This window comes from Oncorhynchus clarkii, chromosome 20 (genome assembly GCF_045791955.1).
Source record: "Oncorhynchus clarkii lewisi isolate Uvic-CL-2024 chromosome 20, UVic_Ocla_1.0, whole genome shotgun sequence".
Lineage (NCBI taxonomy): Eukaryota > Metazoa > Chordata > Actinopteri > Salmoniformes > Salmonidae > Oncorhynchus > Oncorhynchus clarkii.
The window spans coordinates 74050158-74076547 of NC_092166.1; the positions used below are offsets into that span (position 1 = coordinate 74050158).

The 26390-nt window shown below is 44.1% G+C and overlaps 1 protein-coding gene across 1 annotated transcript in view; it reads left to right on the forward strand.

Annotated features, from left to right (window-relative positions):
* The window catches only part of LOC139376891 (WD repeat domain 27), a 151309-nt gene that overhangs the window by 19219 nt on the left and 105700 nt on the right, over nucleotides 1-26390 (forward strand). The window contains exons 12-17 of the mRNA XM_071119880.1: nucleotides 987-1060; nucleotides 18085-18160; nucleotides 18886-18957; nucleotides 19185-19294; nucleotides 19420-19509; nucleotides 24178-24299. Coding sequence (XP_070975981.1) covers nucleotides 987-1060; nucleotides 18085-18160; nucleotides 18886-18957; nucleotides 19185-19294; nucleotides 19420-19509; nucleotides 24178-24299 — 544 coding nt within the window. The remainder of the gene's footprint in view (nucleotides 1-986; nucleotides 1061-18084; nucleotides 18161-18885; nucleotides 18958-19184; nucleotides 19295-19419; nucleotides 19510-24177; nucleotides 24300-26390) is intronic.

Here is a 26390-nt window from a genome sequence, read left to right on the forward strand (position 1 = left end):
ATATTAGTGCTTGAAAAAGTACTTGGAAGTCCTTGAATTTGACTTGCCACTGTCTGTACGAACCCTGTGAACAGCTCTAACAAATGAGAGTCTCTGTGCATCAAAGACCGTGTAATCTGTAATGAATAAAGTGTGAACTGTAAAGAATGTCTGAGCTCATGTTTGGCCAAGACTTTACAAAGAGAAATACGTAGTTGGACACTGTTGCACTGATGCCATACAATTAACAACCAAAGTTTTGACAGCAAACTGTCTTCAGCTTGACCTTATAGCACTGTGAAAAAAATATGAACATTTCACACTTATGTAACCATGGCATGTATGGATGGTTTTGCAGGGTTAAACAGAAAGTTATACGGTTGAGCCCTGTACGCACATTGGTTCAAACCAATAACTTACATGCATGTGTATCTATGGTGGTTCAAACCCTATTCACTAAACCGGTTGCTGCTTGAGGTGTGTTGGCACCATTAGCTCAGTGTAATTGGACATGTTTACTCATAAAAGAGTAGCAGGATAGAGAAACAGCACTGAGGCTCGTTCTCCCTCTCACGCAGATGCATGCCAGGGCAACCGACTGGCACGCATTGTGTGAGTACGTGGGTAGGGGTATTTTACTTTACAGGGTCTCTCCATTGCCATCGTGTGTGTGTGTTCCTCTAATGCAGACGCATGCCAGGGCACCCGACTGGTACCACCCAGCCTGTGTGTGTGTTCCGGTACTTTACTTTACAGCTGACTGTGTGCCCCCCTACGCTCAACCTCCATCCCCTCCTGGTCTCTCTGCTATTACCATCTTAAAGAGCTATTCTGAACCTTTTATACTGTGCAGTTTTGTGATGATTCAACAGTATCATACTGCTGAGAAAGTGGGTGGTGGGGGTTATTCATCCATAACCATCCATTGGAAAATGCAACACACACACAGCTTTTTTATTTCCAGTAGCCAAGGAGCAATTTAGTTTTTTCCCTCTTCCTCCTTTTAGTGCCCCTCTGATGCCTGAATCTCCTCTCAATGCTGAGTTGAAAAAGAAGGGTCCTAAACCTCCCACAAAAACAGGTCAGCAGCAAGTATCAACCCTCCCAGTTTACCCCCCCCCCCCCCTCCCCCACAAACACACACACAAACACTGGGCTTGCCCCTTCACACATAAACACACTAATGCACACAACCACATGTTATAGCCCACACAGTGTTACCCAAGAACCACTGTTGAATGAATTTGAGTTTGTGGTTCGGTATGGGTCAGAGTGTAGTGCTAGCAACAGCAGGGTTTGTGGGTTAGGTTTCCATTGGGGTCACATATACTAAAATACATGTGTAAAATATGCACTCACTTGGATAAAAGTGTCTACTAAATGGCATATAACAGTATTACTGTAGACATATATATATTATTAAAAGGATTTACCGGTCCGTGGTTTTCTTTTATGATTGGCATGTCCACTGCTTAGTTTGGCTACAGGTCACCTCCCTTAAACTATATCATGTTCCATAGTGGGATTCTACATCTATTATTACTAGAGATACTGTAACTTCTTCCCCTGGCTAATTGCAGCCGCATAGACTAGAGCTACTGATCATCATTATCTGAAAATATAGAGGGCAGGATGGAATTATTACATTATCTACCTCTGCATAACAGATGGGATGGTCAAACTTCTGGACAGACATGTTTTCTACCTCTGCATATCAGTGGATACCCATGAGACATACATTATTAGATTCCTCTCAGTTCCTGTGTATTGCACATACAGAGTTTGCCTGACGACTCATCCTGAATTTAATTCCACTGCTCTGTTGGTTGCTCCACAGAAGAAACGTTAGTGGAAGTGGTGTTTGGCTGGAGCAATGTGGATGGGTCGTCAGGCTAATACAGAATTGTACAAAAAGGAATATATGTTGTGTGTTCACTGAAAGTATACTACCAGTGATGTAGATGCATTATTTAAGAAAAACTTTGATCTCAGTTCCTCAGATTGCACAAACAGAGTTGACTTCATTGATACCATTATCACTTATTATAGATGAGCTTTTAACTTTGTACGACTCAGTTGGTAGAGCATGGCACTTCCACTTCCAGGGTTGTGGGTTCGATTCCCAGGGTCACCCTGTAAGGTTCTGCTTTTCTTTTCTTAGTCAACCTTGTGTTTATTTTCTTTGTGTTCTTGAACGTAGCCCTGTTTCTTTGTGTTCTGGAGCATAGCCCTGTCTTTCATTTTTGATACCGCCCTGACTGCGTTCAACAACTTGAAACGTCTCTTCACCTCAGCTCCTGTCCTTCACCAACCTGATCCGCCCTTCCTTTCACCCTGGAGGTGGATGCCTCCAAAGTAAGAGTAGGAGCCATAGTCTCTCAGCGGGTGGGAACACCTCCCAAATCACACCCCTGTGCCTTCTTCTCCCCCGCTGAGAGGAATTACGATGTGGGAAACAGAGAACTCCTCACCATCAAGCTGGCCCTCGAGGAGTGGCACCACTGGTTGGAGGGCGCACAACATCCCTTTCTCGTCCTAACAGATCATCGTAATCTGGAATATATCAGAGGGGCCAAGAGTTTAAACTACAGACAAGCCCGCTGGGCTCTCTTCTTTACACGCTTCAATTTCATGTTCATTTCATCCCTGGACTCCCGGATGGCGCAGTGGTCTAAGGCGCTGCATTGCAGTGCTAGCTGTGTCACCAGAGATTCTGGATTCGAGCGCAGGCTCTGTCGCAGCCGGCTCAATTGGCCCAGCGTCGTCCGGGTTGAAGGGGGGTTTGGCCGGCAGGGATATCCTTGTCTCATCGCGCACTAGCGACTCCTGTGTCGGGCCGGGCGCAGTGCACGCTGACCAGGTATATGGTGTTTCCTCCGACACATTCGTGCGGCTGGCTTCCGGGTTGGATGTGCATAGTGTCAAGAAGCAGTGCGGCTTGGTTGGGTTGTGTTTCGGAGGACGCATGGCTCTCGACCTTCGCCTCTGCCGAGTACTTACGGGAGCTGCAGCGATGAGACAAGCCTGTAACTACTACTAATTGGATACCACAAAATTGGGGAGAAAAAAGGGGTAAAATAATAAAAATATACAATTTCAAACAGTTACATCCCTGGAAAGAAAAACGTAAAAGCTGATCCTCTCTCCTGACAGTTTGACCTTCCGACCAATAACTCAGACCCTACACCCATTCTTCCTTCCTCTTGCATTATGGGACCGGTACAGTGGGAGGTTCACTCTGCCATACAAGAAGCCCTAACCTCAGACCCGGCTCCTCCTGAGACACCAGCTGGGAGGAGTTACATACCAGCAGCTGTTAGACTCCAACTGATGCAATGGTGTCACACGTCCTTGGGGTCAGGACATCCGGACATTACACAAACCACCAAACTTCTAGCCCGGAAGTTCTGGTTGGTCCTCAATGGCATCCGACGTAAGGGATTACATACTCTCATGTCCTGTCTGCACCCAAACCAAAAGCCCTCGTCATCTCTCTTCCGGGAAGCTTAAACCTTTGCCAATCCCTCACAGACCTTGGTCCCACACATAGCTGTAGACTTCATCCCAGACCTTCCTGAATCCTCTGGTAACACCACCATCCTTGTCATAGTAGACTATTTTTCAAAAATGTGTCGTCTGGTTCCTCCACCTCATCTACCTAACGCCATGGAATTGGCGTAGTGTATGTTCCAGCAGGTGTTCCGTCTGTATGGGATTCCGGAGTACATCGTCTCTGACCGCAGGCCCCAGTTTGTCTCCCGGGTGTGGCAAGCCTTCTGTGACCGACTGGGGGTCGCCCTCAGCCTCTCCTCCGGGTACCATCCCCAGACCAACGGGCAGACGGAATGCCTGAACCAAGAAATAGGGATGTACCTCCGCCAACAATGTTCTGCCTCTCCACACGACTGGAGTCGGTGTATGGCCTGGGCCGAATACGCTCAGAACTCACTCATGCACTCATCCCTCCACCTTACTCTGTTTCAGTGTGTCCTTGGTTACCAACCCCCCATGTTTCCCTGGGAGGCGGAGCCTGGTACTGTCCCAACTGTTGAACAACTGGTTTCTGCGTAGTGAGCGGTATGGGAGACAGCTCACCGGCCTACGCCACTCTTTCACCCCGGACAGTGTGTGTGGCTCTCTACCAGAGACAACCGGCTCCGCCTCCCCAGCAAAAAGTTCTGTCCTCGCTTCATTGGTCCCTTCAAGATAATCCATTGCATCAACCATGTCACGTACCGCCTCCTGTTACCCCGTCAGTACAAAATCTCCTCGTCCTTCCATGTGTCTCTGTTAAAACCAGTCACCTACAGTCCTCTTCATCCTCCAGTCTCAACCCGCAGTGCACCCCCAATGTTGAACGTCGGAGGGGAACCTGCCTACGCCATAAGGGCCATTCGTGATTCCAAACGCCTGAGAGGTTGCATCCACTCCCTAGTGGACTGGGAAGGTTATGGGCCTGAAGACCGGTCCTGGGTCCCCGACCAAAACATCCTCGACCTAAAGATGATTCAGGCATTTCACCATTACCGTCCAGATCGTCCCGCTACCCGACCTCGGGGTCGACCCCCAAACAGACCCACTGGACATCAGCCTCGACGCAGAACGTCGGCTCAGTCCACAACCTCGTCGAACCAGCCTGCCGGACCTCGCCCCCGAGGTAGGCGTCCACCTCTGCTCCCCCTCCGGTGCCGTTGGGTCGTCAGGAGCATTGCTGGTGGTGGTGGGGGGGGGCACTGTAAGGTTCTGCTTTTCTTTTCTTAGTCAACCTTGTGTTCTTTTTCTTTGTGTTCTGGAACGTAGCCCTGTTTCTTTGTGTTCTGGAACGTAGCGTTGTCTTTCATTTTTGTTCATTGATTTCACCTGTGTTGGTTTCTCACCTGGTCTCATCAGCTCCCTATTTAGTTCAGTTCTTTCTGTTTGTATGGTTGTGAGGTATTTTTAGTTTTTGACTGCCTACTTGTGTTTGACCATTGCCTTAATAAACATCTGCCGCGCTCTGCGAGTGAATCTACACCTTTTCTCCCTGAGTTTTCATTACATACCCATATGTAAAAATGTAACGAGTGCGCTGAGAGTCGGGAAGCAAGTTCAGGGAGTGAGTGTTTTAATAATTAAATAAAACAATAAACACAACACAAACAACGCACCGACATGATAACAGAGTCAATAACACCTGAGGAAAGAACCAAGGGGAGTGACAGATATAGAGAAGATAATCAAGGAGGTGATGGAGTCCAGGTGAGTGTCATGAGGCGAAGGTGCGTGGGACGATGGTGACAGGTGTGCGGGATAATCAGCAGCCTGATGACCTAGAGGCCGGAGAGGGAGTATAAGTGACAAAAAATGTTGTTTTGAATAAAAGTGTCTGCTAAATGGCATTTGATAGTATTATATTAAAAGCTTATAGTACTGTAGATGGATAGGTTCTAGACTCTCTAGACCTGCTGTGTCAAACTTATTCCACGGAGGGCAGAGTCTCTGCAGGTTTCCACTCCTTTGTACTTGATTGATGAATTATGGTCACTAATTAGTATAGATCTCCCTTCACCTGGTTGTCTAGGTCCTGCAGACACTAGGCCCTCCATGGAATGAGTTTGACACCCCTGACACCCATGCTCTAAACAGACGGGGTTGCCTCCCACAATGTAATCAATAGGTGGTAAGGTCATGCCTTGTTCAGTAGATACAGTGAGGCCATGTCTTGTTCAGTAGATACAGTGAGGCCATGTCTTGTTCAGTAGATATAGTGAGGCCATGTCTTGTTCAGTAGATACAGTGAGGCCATGTCTTGTTCAGTAGATACAGTGAGGCCATGTCTTGTTCAGTAGATACAGTGAGGCCATGTCTTGTTCAGTAGATACAGTGAGGCCATGTCTTGTTCAGTAGATACAGTGAGTCCATGTCTTGTTCAGTAGATACAGTGAGGCCATGTCTTGTTCAGTAGAGTACATGTCTTGTTCAGAGTCCATGTCTTGTTCAGTAGATACAGTGAGGCCATGTCTTGTTCAGTAGATACAGTGAGGCCATGTCTTGTTCAGTAGATACAGTGAGGCCATGTCTTGTTCAGTAGATACAGTGAGGCCATGTCTTGTTCAGTAGATACAGTGAGGTCATGTCTTGTTCAGTAGATACAGTGAGGTCATGTCTTGTTCAGTAGATACAGTGAGGTCATGTCTTGTTCAGTAGATACAGTGAGGTCATGTCTTGTTCAGTAGATACAGTGAGGTCTTGTTCAGTAGATATAGTGAGGCCATGTCTTGTTCAGTAGATACAGTGAGGTCATGTCTTGTTCAGTAGATATAGTGAGGCCGTGTCTTGTTCAGTAGATACAGTGAGGTCGTGTCTTGTTCAGTAGATACAGTGAGGCCATGTCTTGTTCAGTAGATACAGTGAGGTCTTGTTCAGTAGATATAGTGAGGGTCTTGTTCAGTAGATACAGTGAGGTCGTGTCTTGTTCAGTAGTAACAGTGAGGTCATGTCTTGTTCAGTAGGGCTTGTTCAGTAGATACAGTGAGGCCGTGTCTTGTTCAGTAGATACAGTGAGGTCGTGTCTTGTTCAGTAGTAACAGTGAGGTCATGTCTTGTTCAGTAGGGCTTGTTCAGTAGATACAGTGAGGCAGTGTCTTGTTCAGTAGATACAGTGAGGTCATGTCTTGTTCAGTAGATACAGTGAGGCCGTGTCTTGTTCAGTAGATACAGTGAGGCCGTGTCTTGTTTAGTAGATACAGTGAGGCCGTGTCTTGTTCAGTAGATACAGTGAGGCCGTGTCTTGTTCAGTAGATACAGTGAGGCCATGTCTTGTTCAGTAGATACAGTGAGGCCATGTCTTGTTCAGTAGATACAGTGAGGCCATGTCTTGTTCAGTAGATATAGTGAGGCCATGTCTTGTTCAGTAGATACAGTGAGGCCATGTCTTGTTCAGTAGATACAGTGAGGCCATGTCTTGTTCAGTAGATACAGTGAGGCCATGTCTTGTTCAGTAGATACAGTGAGGCCATGTCTTGTTCAGTAGATACAGTGAGGCCATGTCTTGTTCAGTAGATACAGTGAGGCCATGTCTTGTTCAGTAGATAGTGAGGCCATGTCTTGTTCAGTAGATAGTGAGGCCATGTCTTGTTCAGTAGATACAGTGAGGCCATGTCTTGTTCAGTAGATACAGTGAGGCCATGTCTTGTTCAGTAGATACAGTGAGGCCATGTCTTGTTCAGTAGATACAGTGAGGCCATGTCTTGTTCAGTAGATAAAGTGAGGTCATGTCTTGTTCAGTAGATACAGTGAGGTCATGTCTTGTTCAGTAGATACAGTGAGGTCATGTCTTGTTCAGTAGATACAGTGAGGTCTTGTTCAGTAGATATAGTGAGGCCATGTCTTGTTCAGTAGATACAGTGAGGTCATGTCTTGTTCAGTAGATATAGTGAGGCCGTGTCTTGTTCAGTAGATACAGTGAGGTCGTGTCTTGTTCAGTAGATACAGTGAGGTCATGTCTTGTTCAGTAGATACAGTGAGGTCTTGTTCAGTAGATATAGTGAGGCCATGTCTTGTTCAGTAGATACAGTGAGGTCATGTCTTGTTCAGTAGGGCTTGTTCAGTAGATACAGTGAGGCCGTGTCTTGTTCAGTAGATACAGTGAGGTCGTGTCTTGTTCAGTAGATACAGTGAGGTCATGTCTTGTTCAGTAGGGCTTGTTCAGTAGATACAGTGAGGCAGTGTCTTGTTCAGTAGATACAGTGAGGTCATGTCTTGTTCAGTAGATACAGTGAGGCCGTGTCTTGTTCAGTAGATACAGTGAGGCCGTGTCTTGTTCAGTAGATACAGTGAGGCCGTGTCTTGTTCAGTAGATACAGTGAGGCCGTGTCTTGTTCAGTAGATACAGTGAGGCCATGTCTTGTTCAGTAGATACAGTGAGGCCATGTCTTGTTCAGTAGATACAGTGAGGCCATGTCTTGTTCAGTAGATACAGTGAGGCCATGTCTTGTTCAGTAGATATAGTGAGGCCATGTCTTGTTCAGTAGATATAGTGAGGCCATGTCTTGTTCAGTAGATACAGTGAGGCCATGTCTTGTTCAGTAGATACAGTGCGGCCATGTCTTGTTCAGTAGATAGTGAGGCCATGTCTTGTTCAGTAGATAGTGAGGCCATGTCTTGTTCAGTAGATACAGTGAGGCCATGTCTTGTTCAGTAGATACAGTGAGGCCATGTCTTGTTCAGTAGATACAGTGAGGTCATGTCTTGTTCAGTAGATACAGTGAGGTCATGTCTTGTTCAGTAGATACAGTGAGGTCATGTCTTGTTCAGTAGATACAGTGAGGTCATGTCTTGTTCAGTAGATACAGTGAGGTCATGTCTTGTTCAGTAGATATAGTCAGTGTCTTGTTCAGTAGATACAGTGAGGCGTGTCATGTCTTGTTCAGTAGATACAGTGAGGTCAGTGAGGTCATGTCTTGTTCAGTAGATACAGTGAGGTCATGTCTTGTTCAGTAGGGCTTGTTCAGTAGATATAGTGAGGCCTTGTCTTGTTCAGTAGATACAGTGAGGTCGTGTCTTGTTCAGTAGATACAGTGAGGTCATGTCTTGTTCAGTAGGGCTTGTTCAGTAGATATAATGAGGCCGTGTCTTGTTCAGTAGATACAATGAGGTTGTGTCTTGTTTAGTAGATACAGTGAGGCCGTGTCTTGTTCAGTAGATACAGTGAGGCTGTGTCTTGTTCAGTAGATACAGTGAGGCTGTGTCTTGTTCAGTAGATACAGTGAGGTCATGTCTTGTTCAGTAGATACAGTGAGGTCATATCTTGTTCAGTAGATACAGTGAGGTCATGTCTTGTTCAGTAGATACAGTGAGGTCATGTCTTGTTCAGTAGATACAGTGAGGTCATGTCTTGTTCAGTAGATACAGTGAGGCCGTGTCTTGTTTAGTAGATACAGTGAGGCCATGTCTTGTTCAGTAGATACAGTGAGGCCGTGTCTTGTTTAGTAGATACAGTGAGGTCGTGTCTTCTTCAGTAGAAAAAGTGACAGATCTGTGGTGTATAATTAGACCCTGGAAGCTCTGGCTCTACTCTGTTGGAGACAGTAGCACAGACTGTTTTACACACTGCCACTACAGACAGTTAGTTCTACACACACACACACACACACACACACACACACACACACACACACACACACAGAGAGAGACTGATTTACACACTGCCATTACACACAGTTAGTGCTAACAGAAATCTACTGTTAAAGAACATGGCTCCCCAGAGTGAGTGTGTGTGTGGCTCGGCCTACACCGTGCTCAACCCTAGTAGAAAACTTTCCTAGGATTCCCGTAATTCATGGCCATTTGCTGTTTTGATTATACACATACTATATATACCATGGAGAATACAAACACAAGGAGTTTGCGGTGAATACACGCAGGCAGGCACGCATGCTTGCATGAAGGCAGGCAGGCAGGCACTTAGGTAGACAGGCACGCAGGCAGGCAGGCACTTAGGTAGACAGGCACGCAGGCAGGCAGGCACTTAGGTAGACAGGCACGCAGGCAGGCACTTAGGTAGACAGGCACGCAGGCAGGCACTTAGGTAGACAGGCACGCAGGGATGTAGGCTATGATGCTGCCATTTTCCTCTGCATTCCCCGTCTAATGGGGAGGATGTGTGGAACACTGTTTCACGCCACACACACACGTACTGTTTCGGTTAATGGGGAGGACGTGTGGAACACTATTTCACGCCACACACACACGTACTGTTTCGGTTAATGGGGAGGACGTGTAGAACACTGTTTCACGCCACGGGAGGACGTGTGGAACACTGTTTCACGCCACACACACACGTACTGTTTCGGTTAATGGGGAGGACGTGTAGAACACTGTTTCACTCCATCTTTGGCATGTCAGTGAGAACCCTCCATGTTCGGCCCAGACGGGATTAAAAACAACTAAAAATATATTTTCTTGTTAGAGAGAGAGAGTTTATCAAAATAGATGGACATCATGACTGCACCTTCTTGATTTAAATGATCCTCAAGTTGTTTTGCAAAACGAGGCCACAAATCAATGACTTTCCCTGACACTTGTGTTATTGTTATATAATAGTTACAAATGTTTTGAGGATTCTTTGAAACCAGTATACAGTTTCTAATTTGTGTCCTGTCCTGTGTGACATCTTCCACTCACTATACAGTTTCTGATTTGTATCCTGTCCTGTGTGACATCTTCCACTCACTATAAAGTTTCTGATTTGTATCCTGTCCTGTGTGACATCTTCCACTCACTATAAAGTTTCTGATTTGTATCCTGTCCTGTGTGACAACATCTTCCACTCATGGTTCCTCTCCTGCCAGTGAGGTCAGAGGAGGTGTTTGTTGCTCCACTGCCTTCCTATAGATTCCATACAGAACTTTGCGGGTAGGCTGTAGCTTATGGACTAATGTTGCACCAGGACCTGTGCTCACTGCTTAGGGACACAGTCCAAGGGGACACTGTTCAGAGTTACCACACTGAGAGATATGGGAGAGTAGACCGGAGAGAGGAAAGTGATAGAGGAGGAGAGAGGAAAGTGATAGAGGAGGAGAGAGGAGAGAGGAAAGTGGTGTGTGTGTGTGGAGACAGGAGGAAGTGTACCAACGTGCTGTCTGTCTGACTGGGGCATCAGTAGACAGACAGGACAGCAGCAGAGGAATGTGTTATTCTGCCCCTCAGCTGGCGAGCTGTGTACTGTGGTCGGTTCCAGTCAGTCAATCAGTCTGTGTACTGTGGTCGGTTCCAGTCAGTCAATCAGTCTGTGTACTGTGGTCGGTTCCAGTCAGTCAATCAGTCTGTGTACTGTGTTGCAGACAGAGAGGCCAAAGGACGAATGGACAGACGGGCAGACATACAGTGCCTTGCGAAAGTATTCGGCCCCCTTGAACTTTGCGACCTTTTGCCACATTTCAGGCTTCAAACATAAAGATATAAAACTGTATTTTTTTGTGAAGAATTAACAACAAGTGGGACACAATCATGAAGTGGAACGACATTTATTGGATATTTCAAACTTTTTTAACAAATCAAAAACTGAAAAATTGGGCGTGCAAAATTATTCAGCCCCTTTACTTTCAGTGCAGCAAACTCTCTCCAGAAGTTCAGTGCATATCTCTGAATGATCCAATGTTGACCTAAATGACTAATGATGATAAATACAATCCACCTGTGTGTAATCAAGTCTCCGTATCAATGCACCTGCACTGTGATAGTCTCAGAGGTCTGTTAAAAGCGCAGAGAGCATCATGAAGAACAAGGAACACACCAGGCAGGTCCGAGATACTGTTGTGAAGAAGTTTAAAGCCGGATTTGGATACAAAAAGATTTCCCAAGCTTTAAACATCCCAAGGAGCACTGTGCAAGCGATAATATTGAAATGGAAGGAGTATCAGACCACTGCGAATCTACCAAGACTTGCCGTCCCTCTAAACTTTCAGCTCATACAAGGAGAAGACTGATCAGAGATGCAGCCAAGAGGCCCATGATCACTCTGGATGAACTGCAGAGATCTACAGCTGAGGTGGGAGACTCTGTCCATAGGACAACAATCAGTCGTATATTGCACAAATCTGGCCTTTATGGAAGAGTGGCAAGAAGAAAGCCATTTCTTAAAGATATCCATAAAAAGTGTCGTTTAAAGTTTGCCACAAGCCACCTGGGAGACACACCAAACATGTGGAAGAAGGTGCTCTGGTCAGATGAAACCAAAATTGAACTTTTTGGCAACAATGCAAAACGTTATGTTTGGCGTAAAAGCAACACAGCTCATCAGCCTGAACACACCATCCCCACTGTCAAACATGGTGGTGGCAGCATCAGGCAGGCAGGCAGCTATTCAGGCAGGTAGGTAGACATTCAGGCAGGCACTTACTTGTCTTTCACGTTCAGCTAGTGTTCTTCATACTAGGAGAGAACAGTAAAACAGGAAAAACGTCAGTACAGGGACAAATCACAGATTATTATAAAGGGAAAGCCAGCCACGTTGCGGACAGTGACGCCTTGCTCCTGGACAAGCTAAACACCTTCTTCGCTCACCTTGAGGAAAACACTTCCCCACTAACGCGGGCCACTGCCGCTCATGGCGACTGTGAGCTCTTGTTCTCCGTGGTCGACGTGAGTAAGAAATTTAAGCGTTTTAGCCCTCGCAAGGCTGCCGGTCCAGACGGAATCCCTAGCCAAGTCCTCAGAGCATGCGCAGACCAGCTGTCTGGAGTGTTTGCGGACATATTCAATCTCTCCCTGTCCCAGTCTGTTGTCTCCACTTGCTTCACGATGTCTACCATTGTACCCAAGAAAGTAAAGGTAACTGAATTTAAAGATGATCGCCGCATAGCACTCATTTCTGTCGTCATGAAGTGCTTTGAGACGTTAGTTTTCATATCACCTCCACCCTACCCGACACCCTAGATCCACTCCAATTTGCATACTGCTCCAACAGATCCATGGCTGATGCAATTGCCATCGCAATGCACACTGCCCTCCCCCATCTGGACAAGAGCAATACCTACAGTTGAAGTCGGAAGTTCATATACACTTAGGTTAAAATTTGTTTTTCAACCACTCCACAAATGTATTGTTAACAATCTATAGTTTTGGCAAGTCTGTTAGGACATCTACTTTGTGCATGACACAAGTCATTTTTCCCAAGGATTATTTAACTTATAATTCACTATATCACAATTCCAGTGGGTCAGAGGTTTACATGCACTAAGTTGACTGTGCCTTTAAACAGCTTGGAAAATTCCAGAAAAGTATGTCATGGCTTTAGAAGCTTCTGATAGGCTAATTTACATAATTTGGGTCAATTGGAGGTGTACCTGTGGATGTATTTCAAGGCCTACCTTCAAACTCAGTGCCCCTTTGCTTGACATCATGGGAAAATCAAAAGAAATCAGCCAAGACCTTAGAAAAAAAATTCTCCACCTCCAAAAGTCTGGTTCATCCTTGGGAGCAATTTGGAGCAATTTCCAAACAAAATTTTCCAAACTGAAGGTACCACGTTCATCTGTACAAACAATAGTACGCAAGTATAAAGAGCCGCACTCTGTCTCCTAGAGATGAATGTACTTTGTTGCGAAAAGTGCAACTCAATCCCAGAACAACAGCAAAGGACCTTGTGAAGATGCTGGAGGAAACCGGTACAAAAGTATCTATATCCACAGTAAAACAAGTCCTATATCGACATAACCTGGAAGGCCACTCAGCAAGGAAGAAAGCATGCACATGGGGACAAGATCATACTTTTTGGAGAAATGTCCTCTGGTCTGATGAAACAAATACAACTGTTTGGCCATAATGATCATTGTTATGTTTGGAGGAAAAAGGGGGAGGCTTGCAAGCCGAAGAACAACATCCCAACCATGAAGCACAGGGGTGGCAGCATCATGTTGTGGGGGTGCTTTGCTGCAAGAGGGACTGGTGCACTTCACTAAATCAATGGCATCATGAGGCATCAAAATTATATGGATATATTTAAGCACCATCTCAAGACATCAGTCAGGACGTCAAAGCTTTGTCGCAAATTGGTCTTCCAAATGGACAATGACCCCAAGCATACTTCCAAAGTTGTGGCAAAATAGCATAAGGACAACAAAGTCAAGGTATTAGAGTGGCCATCACAACCCCCTTACCTCAATCCCATAGAACATTCGTGGGCAGAACTGAAAAGGTGTGTGCGAGAAAGGAGGCCTACAAACTTGACTCAGTTACACCAGCTCTGTCAGGAGTAATGTGCCAAAATTCACCCAACTTATTATGGGAAGCTTGTGGAAGGCTACCCGAAACGTTTGACCCAAGTTAAACTTCGTATGGCTTATATCCCGCTAACGGGATCGATATGACAACAGCCAGTGAAAGTGCAGGGCACCAAATTCAAAACAACAGAAATCTCATAATTAAAATTCGCCAAACATAGAAGTATTTTACACCATTTTAAAGGTACACTTGTTGTTAATCCAACCACAGTGTCTGATTTCAAAAAGGCTTTACGACGAAAGCACACCAAACGATTATGTTAGGTCTGCTCCTAGTCACAGAAAAACACAGCCATTTTTTCAGCCAAATAGAGGAGTCAGAAAAAGCAGAAATAGTGATAAAATGAATCACTAACCTTTGATGATCTTCATCAGATGACACTCATAGGGCTTCATGTTACACAATACATGTATGTTTTGTTCGATAAAGTTTATATTTACATCCAAAAATCTCAGTTTACATTTGTGTGTAACGTTCAGTAATGTTTTGCTTCCAAAACATCCGGTGATTTTGCAGAGAGCCACATCAATTTACAGAAATACTCATAATAAACATTGATAAAAGTTACAGCTGTTATGCATGGAACTTTAGATAAACTTCTCCTTTATGCAACCGCTGTGTCAGATTTCAAATAAGCTTTACCGAAAAAGCACACCATGCAATAATCTGAGTACAGCGCTTAGACAACAAAACAAGCCATACAGATATCCGCTATATTGTGGTGTCAAAAGAAGTCAGAAACAGCATAATAAATATTCACTTACTTTTGATGATCTTCATCAGAATGCACTCACAGTAATCCCAGATCCACAATAAATGTTTGATTTGTTTGATAAAGTCCATAATCTATGTCCAAATACCTCCTTTTGTTTGCGTGTTTAGTACACAATCCAATCTCACGACGCGCGGGCAAGTCCAGGCGAAAGTTCAGACGAAAAGTCATATTACAGTTTGTAGAAATATGTCAAACGAAGTATATAATCAATCTTTAGGATGTTTTTATCATAAATCTTCAATAATGTTCCACCGGAGAATTCCTTTGTCTGTAGAAATGCAATGGAACGCAAGCTAACTCTCACGTGAGCACGCGTGATCAGCTCATGCCACTCTGGCAGACCTCTGACTCATTCAGCGCTTATCCCCCCCCCCCCCTTCACAGTAGAAGCATCAAACAAGGTTCTAAAGACTGTTGACATCTAGTGGAAGCCTTAGGAAGTGCAATGACCCTATAGACACGGTATATTCGATAGGCGATGACTTGAAAAACTACAAACCTCAGATTTCCCACTTCCTGGTTGGATTTCTTCTCATGTTTTTGCCTGCCATATGAGTTTTGTTATACTCACAGACATCATTCAAACAGTTTTAGAAACTTCAGAGTGTTTTCTATCCAAATATACTAATGGTATGCATATATTAGTAACTGGGCCTGAGTAGCAGGCAGTTTACTCTGGGCACCTTATTCATCCAAGCTACTCAATACTGCCCCCAGCCATAAGAAGTTAAATGGTTTAAAGGCAATGCTACCAAAATATTGAGTGTATGTAAACTTATGACCCACTGGGAATGTGAAGAAAGAAATTAAAGCTGAAATAAATCATTCTCTCTTTTCACATTCTTAAAATAAAGTGGTGTTCCTAACTGTCGTCCTAAAACAGGGAATTTTTACTAGGATTAAATGTCAGGAATTGTGAAAAACGGGGTGTAAATGTATTTGGCAAAGGTGTATGTAAACTTCCGACTTCAACTGTATGTAAGAATGCTGTTCATCGACTACAGCTCAGACTTCAACACCATAAGCTCGGAGCCCTTGGTCTGATCCCCGCCCTGTGCAATTTGGTCCTGGATATCTGACAGGCCGACCCCAGGTGGTGAAGGTAGGTAACAACACCTCTCCTATGCTGATCCTCAACACAGGAGCCCCACAACGGTGCGTGCTCGGCCCCCTCCTGTACTCCTTCTTCACCCATGACTGCGTGGGTACACACATCTCCAACTTAATCATCAAGTTTGCAGACGACACAACAGTGTTAGGCCTGATTACCAACAATGACAAGACAGCCTACAGGGAGGAGGTGAGGGCCCTTGCGGAGTGGTGCCAGGAACAACCTCTCCCTCAACGTCAACAAAATGAAGGAGCTGATTGTGGACTTCAGGAGACATCAGAGAGAGCACACCCCCATCCACATCAACTGGGAGAGGGTGAAAAGATGCAAGTTCCTCTGCGTGCACATCACTGACAACCTGAAATGGTCAATCCACACAACTTCTCTTCAATCTCAGGAGGCTGAAGAAATTTGGCTTGCAAAATTCTATAGATGAACAATTGAGAGCATCCTGTCGGGCTGTATCCCCGCCTGGTATGGCAATTGCACCATCTGCAACCGCAGGGCTCTCCAGAGGGTGGTGCAGTCAGCCAACCTTGTCACCAGGGGCACACTGCAGCACCCTGTGTCACAGGAAAGCAAAGAAGATCAGCCACCCAAGCCACGGCCTGTTCACTCTGCTACAATCTAGAAGGTGGAGACCTGTGCATCAAAGCTGAGACCGAAAAACCGCTTCTATCTCCAGGCCTTCAGATTGTTAAATAGTCACCACTAGCCGGCCTCCGCCCAGTACCCTGCTTTGAACTTAGTCACTGTTACTAGCCAGCAACCATCCGGTACTCTACCCTGCACCTTATAGACTGCTGCCCTATGTACATAGTCATTGAACACTGGTCAATAATGTTTATATACTGTTTTACCCACTTCATATGTACTGTATATACTGTATTCTAGTCCAGGCTCATCCTATATAACTCTGTGTACACCTTTTTTTCATGTACTGTCCATACAGTGTATACACACCATCAGATGCATATATATTTATATTGCTGACTTTGACATTGCTCGTTCCGATATTTCTTAATTTCTTTATTTTTATTTTGGGGATTGTGTGTATTGTTAAGTATTACTGCACTGTTGGAGCTAGCAACATAAGCATTTGCTGCACCTGCGATAACATTGGCAAAATATGTGTACGCAACCAATACAATTTGATTTCTTAGATCGCCACACCGGAATACAGTACCCCCTTATATTGTGGACTCGCTCCAGCCTCCAGTCTCAATGCAGCCATACAGTCACACAGAGGCAGGCTTATGTTACGGAATAGACACACTGCACTGCTACCTACCATTTTTACAATACTTAGAGGCTTGAATTGTACTCCATGCCTTTTCTTGTCCAGAGTAGGGTTGCAAAGGGGGGTATATTATTGGACACTTTCTAAGTTTACCAATAAACTACCAGAATTCTGGTAACTTTCAAGGAATATATTGTGGCCTTTTGGGGTATTTAAGATAATTGCAGGCGTCTAATTGTCTCTGGCCCTCTGTGTGGCCTTATCATATGTAAAATATATTTATAAAATCAAGTATGATTTTTTTATAAAAAATGTCATGACAAAGCTGTAAGACATTACCTAAATATAAACCGTCATCTTGGTGAATACCGTTGGTGTTTAATATGAGGTGTTCAGCATGAAATATCCTTTTTCTTTTTTTACACACTTTTAGTATTTTATGTATTCATTGTAAATGTTTTGTTGTCAAACTGGTGGCAGTTGTGAAAAAAGACAACAGTTGGAAGAGTTGCAGAGTTCATTGAAAATAATGCCGTTGTTGATTAGATGTTTTTCCATGAACCTGTTAGGCTAGCTTTGCAACCTTAGTCCAGAGTTGCAGTTTGCACTGTTAGGCCTTCCCTAGTTACCTTATGGCAATTATGGTAAAAGCAGCACGGTGCAGTTCAGCTCTTATTTTATGGAAGTGTGTCACTTTTTACAAAGACTGTTTTAATATTCATAAAACCGCCTTCTAGTTTTAGTTAAGAACAAAGGACTTTGTTAAAACAGTAAAACAATCAAAGTATGCTCCAGAAAACACCAAATTACCATCTCTCCTTTTTCAAATGTAACGTGTAACCTTATTATAGCTTCTCTTAGTTACGAGGCTATTTGACTTTTCCTTATTTTGCCTGCGGACGACAGGATACGTTTTTTTGGGAAAACCACACACATGTTTTAATGGCTGTGGAAAAAGTGAGCTCACTCTCCACTCCAGAGAAGTGAAGGTTCTGACAGCGAGGAGAGGAGCAATGGGCTACGTCCCACACACACACACACACACACACACACACACACCATCATTCCCTCCCTTAGTCCACGAGGACAGAGACAGAGACATCTGTAGGATCCTAATGATGATCATACGAGGTAGATTCATATAAAGGGTTCATATAAATCTCTGCATATCCTATCAATGACTACATGTCTTATCTCTCTCTGTCTCTGGCTCAGGGAAACGTGGTGTGAAGGAGCAGCCTCTAGTTTTCCACACACAGGTCAAGTCATCAGGATACACACAATGTCCCCGGTAGGTTGTGCATGTGTGTGTGAGAGGGGAGTCCAACGGTTGAGGAATTGTTCCACCAGCAATACTTTCTGTCCTTTTCTACCTATTGGAATAGCACGTTACACATCAGCGAGCTATAATGAGACAAGGAAATAAGTCACAGAGAAAACACACACAAAAACCTTCCAATATTTAAACAGCCTTCATATTAGATGAATTATGTTTTTGTTACATTTCTTTCTGTCTTTTTACATAGGTGTTAACTAAGACTGTTATTTTTCTAAATGTTAAGTATATGCAGATTATATTTTTGGTCCTGGGGTGTGTAGTTTCTGTTCACTGTTTTAGTTTCCAGTCCAAGTCTTGCGCTTAATTTATTATTTGGTCATATTTTATGTGGAAAGTTTTTTAAAATAAAATGCTCTTCCCTCTCTCATGTTTTCTTGCACAGGGGCAGACTGGGACCAGAAATCGGCCTTTGCTTTTGTAATACACCAATAACTTTTTTTCTTTGAGGCCCCACCCCCATTATTAGCCAAATAATTATCATTTTGCGTAAAGAAAACAAGTTAGACAGGCCCACTGGGCTAAAAATTCATGGGCAAATGCCAGATGGCCAGTCTGCCCCTATTCTTGCGTCAATATTAAGGCCGATGTGTTAGGGTTCAGGGTTGAAGTTACATTTATATTATGCTGTTAATAAAATGAAGAAAATGCAATTTTACATAAATATGTTTGCTTTTCAGAATGACAATGTTTTCACCCAAGACCAATGTTCAGAAGAAGACCCCAGGACCTACAAAGACCAACAAGAAGATGTAAGCAGACCACCATGTCCAGATATATTTAGGGCTGGTTTCTCAGACAGATACAGTACAAAGCTTAGTCCTGGACTAAAAGGTAGTTTAATGGAAAATCTTCAATGAACATGTATTTTAGACCATTAGTTGGATTAGTCTTAGTCTGGGGATCCGGACCTTTGTTTTGTACAACATTCTTGATGTTTTTTCCATATGAATATCAACATAATTCTGCTTTATTTTAGAGGATGTCTCGTTAGTGAATACCCAGGAGACACTGCAGCACCCAGTGTCCCACACACTAACCTCAGCACAGTCAAAACCCCTACACCAGTTTGCTGTACCCAATACTCAGGTAACTCTCTCTTTTTTTCTCTTTTTATCATACTTTCATTTGTTCCTTCTTTGCTTTACCAAGAATCATTAGAATCATACAAGCTAATATATATATATATATATATTTTTGTCCTCTCTGCCCAGGAGATGGAAAGCAGATTCTGTGTGGTCTGGGAGACAGATCTGTATTGTTGTACAAGTCCTCCCTCACTGGCACTCCAGCTGTTTACACAGGTAGTGGGGCAAGAAAACACACACACACACACACACCACACACACACACACACACACACACACACACACACAAATTAGAAACCTCTCAAATTCTGTTTATTTTACCTCAAGACTGTTTTGGTCCACGGTTCCCTTTTCCTCCCTGTTCCCTCCTTTTCACTCTCCTTTAAAATAAGTCTCAGTGAAAAAGCAAAGCAGTTGAAACCTTAAAACCCAAAGAAGAGGACGGAGTGTGGTTTTTGATGACTTTGTTTTATTATTTATTGAACCACATTTTTTGATTATCTACCTCACCTGTCAATCATGTTGAGAATGATGTTCTAGCTCTGAGGTGAATCAAGGCAACTGTGGAGAGGATTGTTTTTCTTTTTCTCCCGCATTATTACTGAGGGTGAAACTTAGTTACTATATGGCAGAAAAATAAAGAGAGGAACTGAGCTTATAACCCTGTTTTTATAAGCCTAGTGGAATACAGACTAAATCACTACCTAGCTTATTTTCACACTGTTCTCAGCCCAAGCTATCCAAGACCCAAAGTGTCCCCTAACTGTGATGGAAATAGTAACCTGCACCAGAGTCACATTCACTTTGGAGTCTTACAGGATTTGTTAGCCTTTAAAGCCTGTATGCTAGGAACTTGATGGAGTGAGTGTTGCTGGCCTTTGTCTTAATGCTTCATTACTGTTTTCATATAACGTGTGAATGAAGTGAATACTCTTCAGAATGCTATTTAATCTCAACTATTATCTGATATTTTCTTTACTGTTGATACAGGGTAGCCTTAGCCTATGATGATTTACTTATTTCATCTGGGATCGTAAACGATACTGGAAACAGGTCCAGATGCTCAAGATAAAAGGCTTCAGGAGAAGATCCAAACATCCACCCATATCCTCTAACATCTAGATAAAAAAAAATATATATATATCCTGGTGAAGCATTATCTGGTTCTCTGCCACGGCGTGAGCGTGAGTAAGGTGTTTGGTTAACATTGTCTTTTACATTCTCCTGAGAAAGAGTAGGACTTATTGATGGTTTGGAGAGAAGGGAGAAAGCTGTGTTCTGCTCTCCTCCGCAGATGGGCACTACAACAACATGTCTTCCTAACTGCTTCTGGAGCTAATTTAAGATATTGCTCAACATCTGCACTCCAGCTCACCCACAGCCTCCCTCGCTCTCTCTCTCTCTCTCTCTCTCTCTCTCTCTCTCTCTCTCTCTCTCTCTCTCTCTCTCTCTCTCTCTCTCTCTCTCTCTCTCTCTCTCTCTCTCTCTCTCTCTCTCTCTCTCTCTCTCTCTCTCTCTCTCTCTCTCTCTCTCTCCCTCACAGACACCCCTGATGCTTGCTTTGATAGCAGCATTCTCTTGGAGGTGAATTGTGTTGATTTATAGAGCTCTCTACAGTCAGCAGACCACAGGATTCTAAATATCTGGCCCTGTGATCCACACACAAACACCAGTCAGTCGGTGTGGTTGGGTTCTTAACAGCTAAGACAGAGACTAGTATGGCCAGTAAGTGTGGTTGGGTTCTTAACAGCAAAGACAGAGACTAGTATGGCCAGTCAGTGGATGTCATATATCAATGAAAGGATGAGTGGTTTGGCATATTGTAGGCCAGTGCTTGTTAGTTGTTGTTAGACTGTCTCCACTAGATGACAGTTCTGTAGGCCAAATCAAATTTTATTGGTCACATACACATGGTTAGCAGATGTTAATGCGAGCGTAGCAAAATGCTTGTGCTTCTAGTTCCGACCATGCAGTAATATCTAACAAGTAATCTAAAAATTCACAGCAACTACCTTTTACACACAAGTGTAAAGGAATGAATAAGAATATGTACATATACATATATGGATGAGCAATGGCCGAACGGCATAGCCAAGATGCAGTAGATGGTATAGAGTACAGTATATACACATGAGATTAGTAATGTAGGTTATGTAAACAATATATAAAGTGGCATTGTTTAAAGTGACTAGTGATACATTTATTACATTACATACATTTTGTATTATTATTAATTATTAATTATTGAGATAGAAGCTGTTTTCAGTCTCTCAGTCCCTGCTTTGATGCACCTGTACTGACCTCGCCTTCTGGATGATAGCGGGGTGAAAGGGCAGAGGCTCGGGTGGTTGTTGTCCTTGATGATCTTTATGGCCTTCCTGTGACATCGGGTGATGTAGGTGTCCTGGAGGTCAGGTAGTTTTCCCCCGGTGATGTGTTGTGCAGACTTACGGTTGTGGGCGTAGCAGTTGCCGTACCAGGCGGTGATACAGACCGACAGGTTGTTCTCGATTGTGCATCTGTAAAAGTTTGAGTGTTTTTGGTAACAAGCCACATTTCTTCAGCCTCCTGAGTTTGAAGAGCCCTCTCCTGTACTCCCTGTTCACTCATTCACTCATGACTGCGTTAGGGCAGTGTGCAGTGTGATTGCGTTGTCTGTAGACCTATTGGGGCGGTAAGCAAATTGTAGTGGGTCTAGGGTGTCACGTAGGGTGATATGATCCTTGACTAGTCTCTCAAAGCTCTTCATGATGACGGAAGTGAGTGCTATGGGGCGATAGTCGTTTAGCTCAGTTACCTTAGCTTTCTTGGGAAAAGGAACAATGGTGGCCCTCTTGAAGCATGTGGGAATAGCAGACTGGGATAGGGATTGATTGAACATGTCCGTAAACACACCAGCCAGCTGGTCTGCTCATGCTCTGAGGACGCGGCTAGGGATGCCGTCTGGGTCGGCAGCCTTGCGAGGGTTAACGTTTAAATGTTTTACTCACGTTGGCTGCGGTGAAGGAGAGCCCGCAGGTTTTGGTAGCGGGCCGTGTCGGTGGCATTGTATTGTCCTCAAAGCGAGCAAGGAAGTTAGTTTGTCTGGGAACAAGACATCAGAGTCTGCGACGGGGCTGGTTTTCTTTTTGTAGTCCATGATTGACTGTAGCTCCTGCCACATACCTCTCATGTCTGAGCTGTTGAATTGCAACTCTACTTTGTCGCCTTGCCCTGATTAAAAGCAGTGGTTCGCTCTTTCAGTTTTGCGCGATTGCTGCCATCAATCCACTGTTTCTGGTTGGGGAAGGTTTTAATAGTCGCCGTGGGTACAACATCACCGATGCACTTGCTAATAAACTTGCTCACAGAGTCAGCGTATACATCAATGTTGTTGTTCGATGCTATCCGGAACATATCCCAGTCCACGTGATCAACAGTTTCTGTCTATATGCTGGGAGCAACAAAATGGAGTCGTGGTCAGATTTGCCGAAAGGAGGGTGAGGGAGGGCTTTGTATGCGTCGCGGACGTTAGAGTAACAATGATCCAGAATTTTGCCAGCCTGGATATGTGGATATGTGGTTTCTAGTTTACATAGAGTCCAATGAAGTTCTTTCAGGGCTGTCGAGGTGTCTGCTTGGGAGGGGATATACATGACTGATTATAATCAAAGATAATTTTCTTGGTAGATAATGCGGTCGGAATTCTAGGTCAGGTGAACAAATGGACTTGAGTTCCTGTATGTTGTTATGATCACACCACGACTCGTTAATCATAATACATACACCCCCGCCGTTCTTCGTACCAGAGATATGTTTGTTTCTGTTGGCCAGGGCTTGGTTAGGTGCTGTTAGACTGGCTCCACTAGAGGACAGTTCTGTAGGCCAGGGCTTGGTTAGGTGCTGTTAGACTGGCTACACTAGAGGACAGTTCTCTAGGCCAGGGCTTGATTAGGAGCTGTTAGACTGGCTCCACTAGAGGACCGTTCTCTAGGCCAGGGCTTGGTTAGGTGCTGTTAGACTGGCTACACTAGAGGACAGTTCTGTTGGCCAGGGCTTGGTTAGGTGCTGTTAGACTGGCTCCACTAGAGGACAGTTCTGTAGGCCAGGGCTTGGTTAGGTGCTGTTAGACTGGCTCCACTAGAGGACAGTTCTGTAGGCCAGGGCTTGGTTAGGTGCTGTTAGACTGGCTCCACTAGAGGACAGTTCTGTAGGCCAGGGCTTGGTTAGGTGCTGTTAGACTGGCTCCACTAGAGGACAGTCCTGTAGGCCAGGGCTTGGTTAGCTACTGTTAGACTGGCTCCACTAGAGGGCAGGGGGTCATTATAAAAGTTCTCTCCTGTGCCTGAGACCAAAGACATGACATTGGTCAAAGAGCATTGGATGTATAAAAGTATATGTCAGTGTCTGTGGGGATGTTGTGGTATCCCTCACTCTGTTTAGCTGTCCAGTACTCAGGTTTCAGATTCACCACTGTGGTTTTAATTAATACCCTTTTCATAATTCTAAGCCAAGCCGGCCATAATATAGTTTCTGGAACTTTGCTGGAAAAGACGATAGCTACGTCCAAAATGACACCCTATTCCTTATGTAGGGTACTACTTTTGTCTGTGTCGTTATGAAGCTCTGGCCAAGGGTAGGGGACTAGGGAATAGGGTGCCATTTGAGAACCTATCAGAGCCAGTACATGGCATTACAGCATGGATGGAAATGTATGTGTGTCTTTTAGAGGGGTAGGGTTAAAGATTAAGTCAAATTTCAGTTGGACTTTGTGTACATTTGACAAATAAAGTGATCTTCATCTTAAAAGGGTACCAGGTTCACTCACTACTGCTGTTTCATTAACTCCTTGTACTTGTCCATCAACTCCAGGCTGACTTAGCACAACTCTGGATGTGTTTGCAGGTCATGACAAGGCAGTGAGCAGTGTGGCCTGGAGTCACAGCAGACAGTGGTGGCTGAGTGCCTCAGAAGACAGGACCCTCCGCATCTGGCCCACTGGAAGTCCTGAGCCTGCCGTTACCATGGTAAACACTCAGCATACATACAGAAGGCACAATTAATCCCAACATTTGTTGTACACATAATATACAAAACATTAGGAACCCCTGCTCTTTCCATGACATATACTGACAAGGTGAATCCAGGTGAAAGCTATGATCCCTTATTGATGTCACTTGTTAAATCCTCTTCAATCAGTGTAGATGAAGGGGAGGAGTCAGGTTAAATAAGGATTTTTAAGCCTTGAGACATGTCAAATCAAATTTTATTAGTCACATTGTAGAGTCCATGCCCCAACAAATTAAGGCTGTTCTGAGGGCAAAAGTGTTGTACACTCAGTGTATATAATGTAACAAAATAGTTCTATCATCATGGCATAGTAACTTTCCATCTCAGGTTTTTCCAGTGTCCATGATGTGACAAGCCTCATGGAATAGTAAAAGCCTAGTTAATGAGGTTGATGACATACTGTGTCTCTTGGCCCGGCGTTGTGTGATGTTGTTAGAGGGAACATCTGCACAGAACTCTGCTCGTCTGTCTGTCTGTTTGTCTGTTGGCTGTGAGCATGTGCAGATCCTCTTCACTCCCTTACTGGACATCACACTCTCTCCTAGAAGTCCCAGAACATCTTACTCAAATCAAAGATTATTGGTTGTGTGAAATGCTTATAATCCTGTATATGTCTTTCATTTATATCCCCATGCTTTCCAGGGTGGGGATCAATTCCATTTCAATTCCGTCTCAATTCAATTCCCATTTTCTTGAAGACTGCTTTAATAGTTTTGACAGAAGCTTCTGACAATTGGAGACAGGGTAACTAAGTTTGTTTGTCTCCAGAGCGGTTTAGAGCGCATTGTGACGTTTCATTTTGGCAGCATATTCTGATTCTTTTTCAAAGCAGTTTTCTTCCCTTCAGCTGCTGCTAACCATCCCAGCATCTCTCTTCTAAATGAGGAGATCCTAGACTTGGCAGGAACTCTAGCAGTTTGTCTATTTGTCGTGAAGTGAAGCAGTTTAAGTAAGCATCTTGGCAACAACAAATACATGTAATTCAGGGAGGGAAACTATGCAGGGTGAAGAATTATTGCACATGGCTTTGCACAATGAAGTTGATAAGATGTCTGTGTCATGAAGATCCACTATCTATCAGACATTGGAATTGGTTCAGGGAAAATAACTGGGAAAGACATTGATCTCTGGTGTTCCGGAACAGAACCGTTATTTTCAAATCTTGAGAACCGGTTAATAATGTTATTTATATAATGTTTAGTATATAATTCTGTAAAGTTATAATGCTAGTAAAAGCCTAAACACATTCCAGTTCACATCATGTCATGATGTTCAGCGCTTCAAGCCAAGCCCCCTCCATGGCCACCCCTCTCTTGCTCTCTCCCCACCGGTGAAATTTCATTTGCGCCTCATTATCTGATCAATCAAACATGTAAATAACTAGCTTAAGTGTTACATAGCAAGCTTCTCATCTGTGCTAATGGGTCGAGTAAATTAATTCGCTATTTTGTAAAAATCTATGTTGATTTCACATGTAAAAAATATAGGAAAAAGGACTATATGAACCCTAACTTGGGTTCGAACTGGTTCAGCACTTTATTTTCCGGTTGGATCAAACTCTCATACATTCCGCATCTCAGTTGGTGGTTTTCTGATTAGGGTTGCAAAATTCCAGAATCTTTCCCAGGTTTTTCAGGAATTTCTGTTACATTAGATAGGCTATATAACGTTGCAGCTCCTACAAGCCCTGGGGCTAAGCGCCTGATGAGGCATGACGGCCTATAATCTCTTGCTTTGTCTTTTGGCACTGAAAAACGCTTCCTTCCCCTCTATTCTCCTCTCTTTCCTTCTCTTCTCCTTTCTTCCCCACTCTTCTCTGTCCTTTTCTTCTCCTTTCTTTCCCACTCTTCTCTTCTCTGTCCTTTTCTTCTCCTTTCTTTCACTCTCTTCTTCTCTCTTCCCCTCTCTCTCTCTCTCTCTCTGTTAAAGAGTACCACATTATGCAGAGCCTGTTCCAGTGGTACCACACCCGGCTCCTAACATATGTCGACCAAGAAGACCTCCTGCGTCTGTCTTTCCCACTGTCTCCCTCTATCTATAAACCTCTT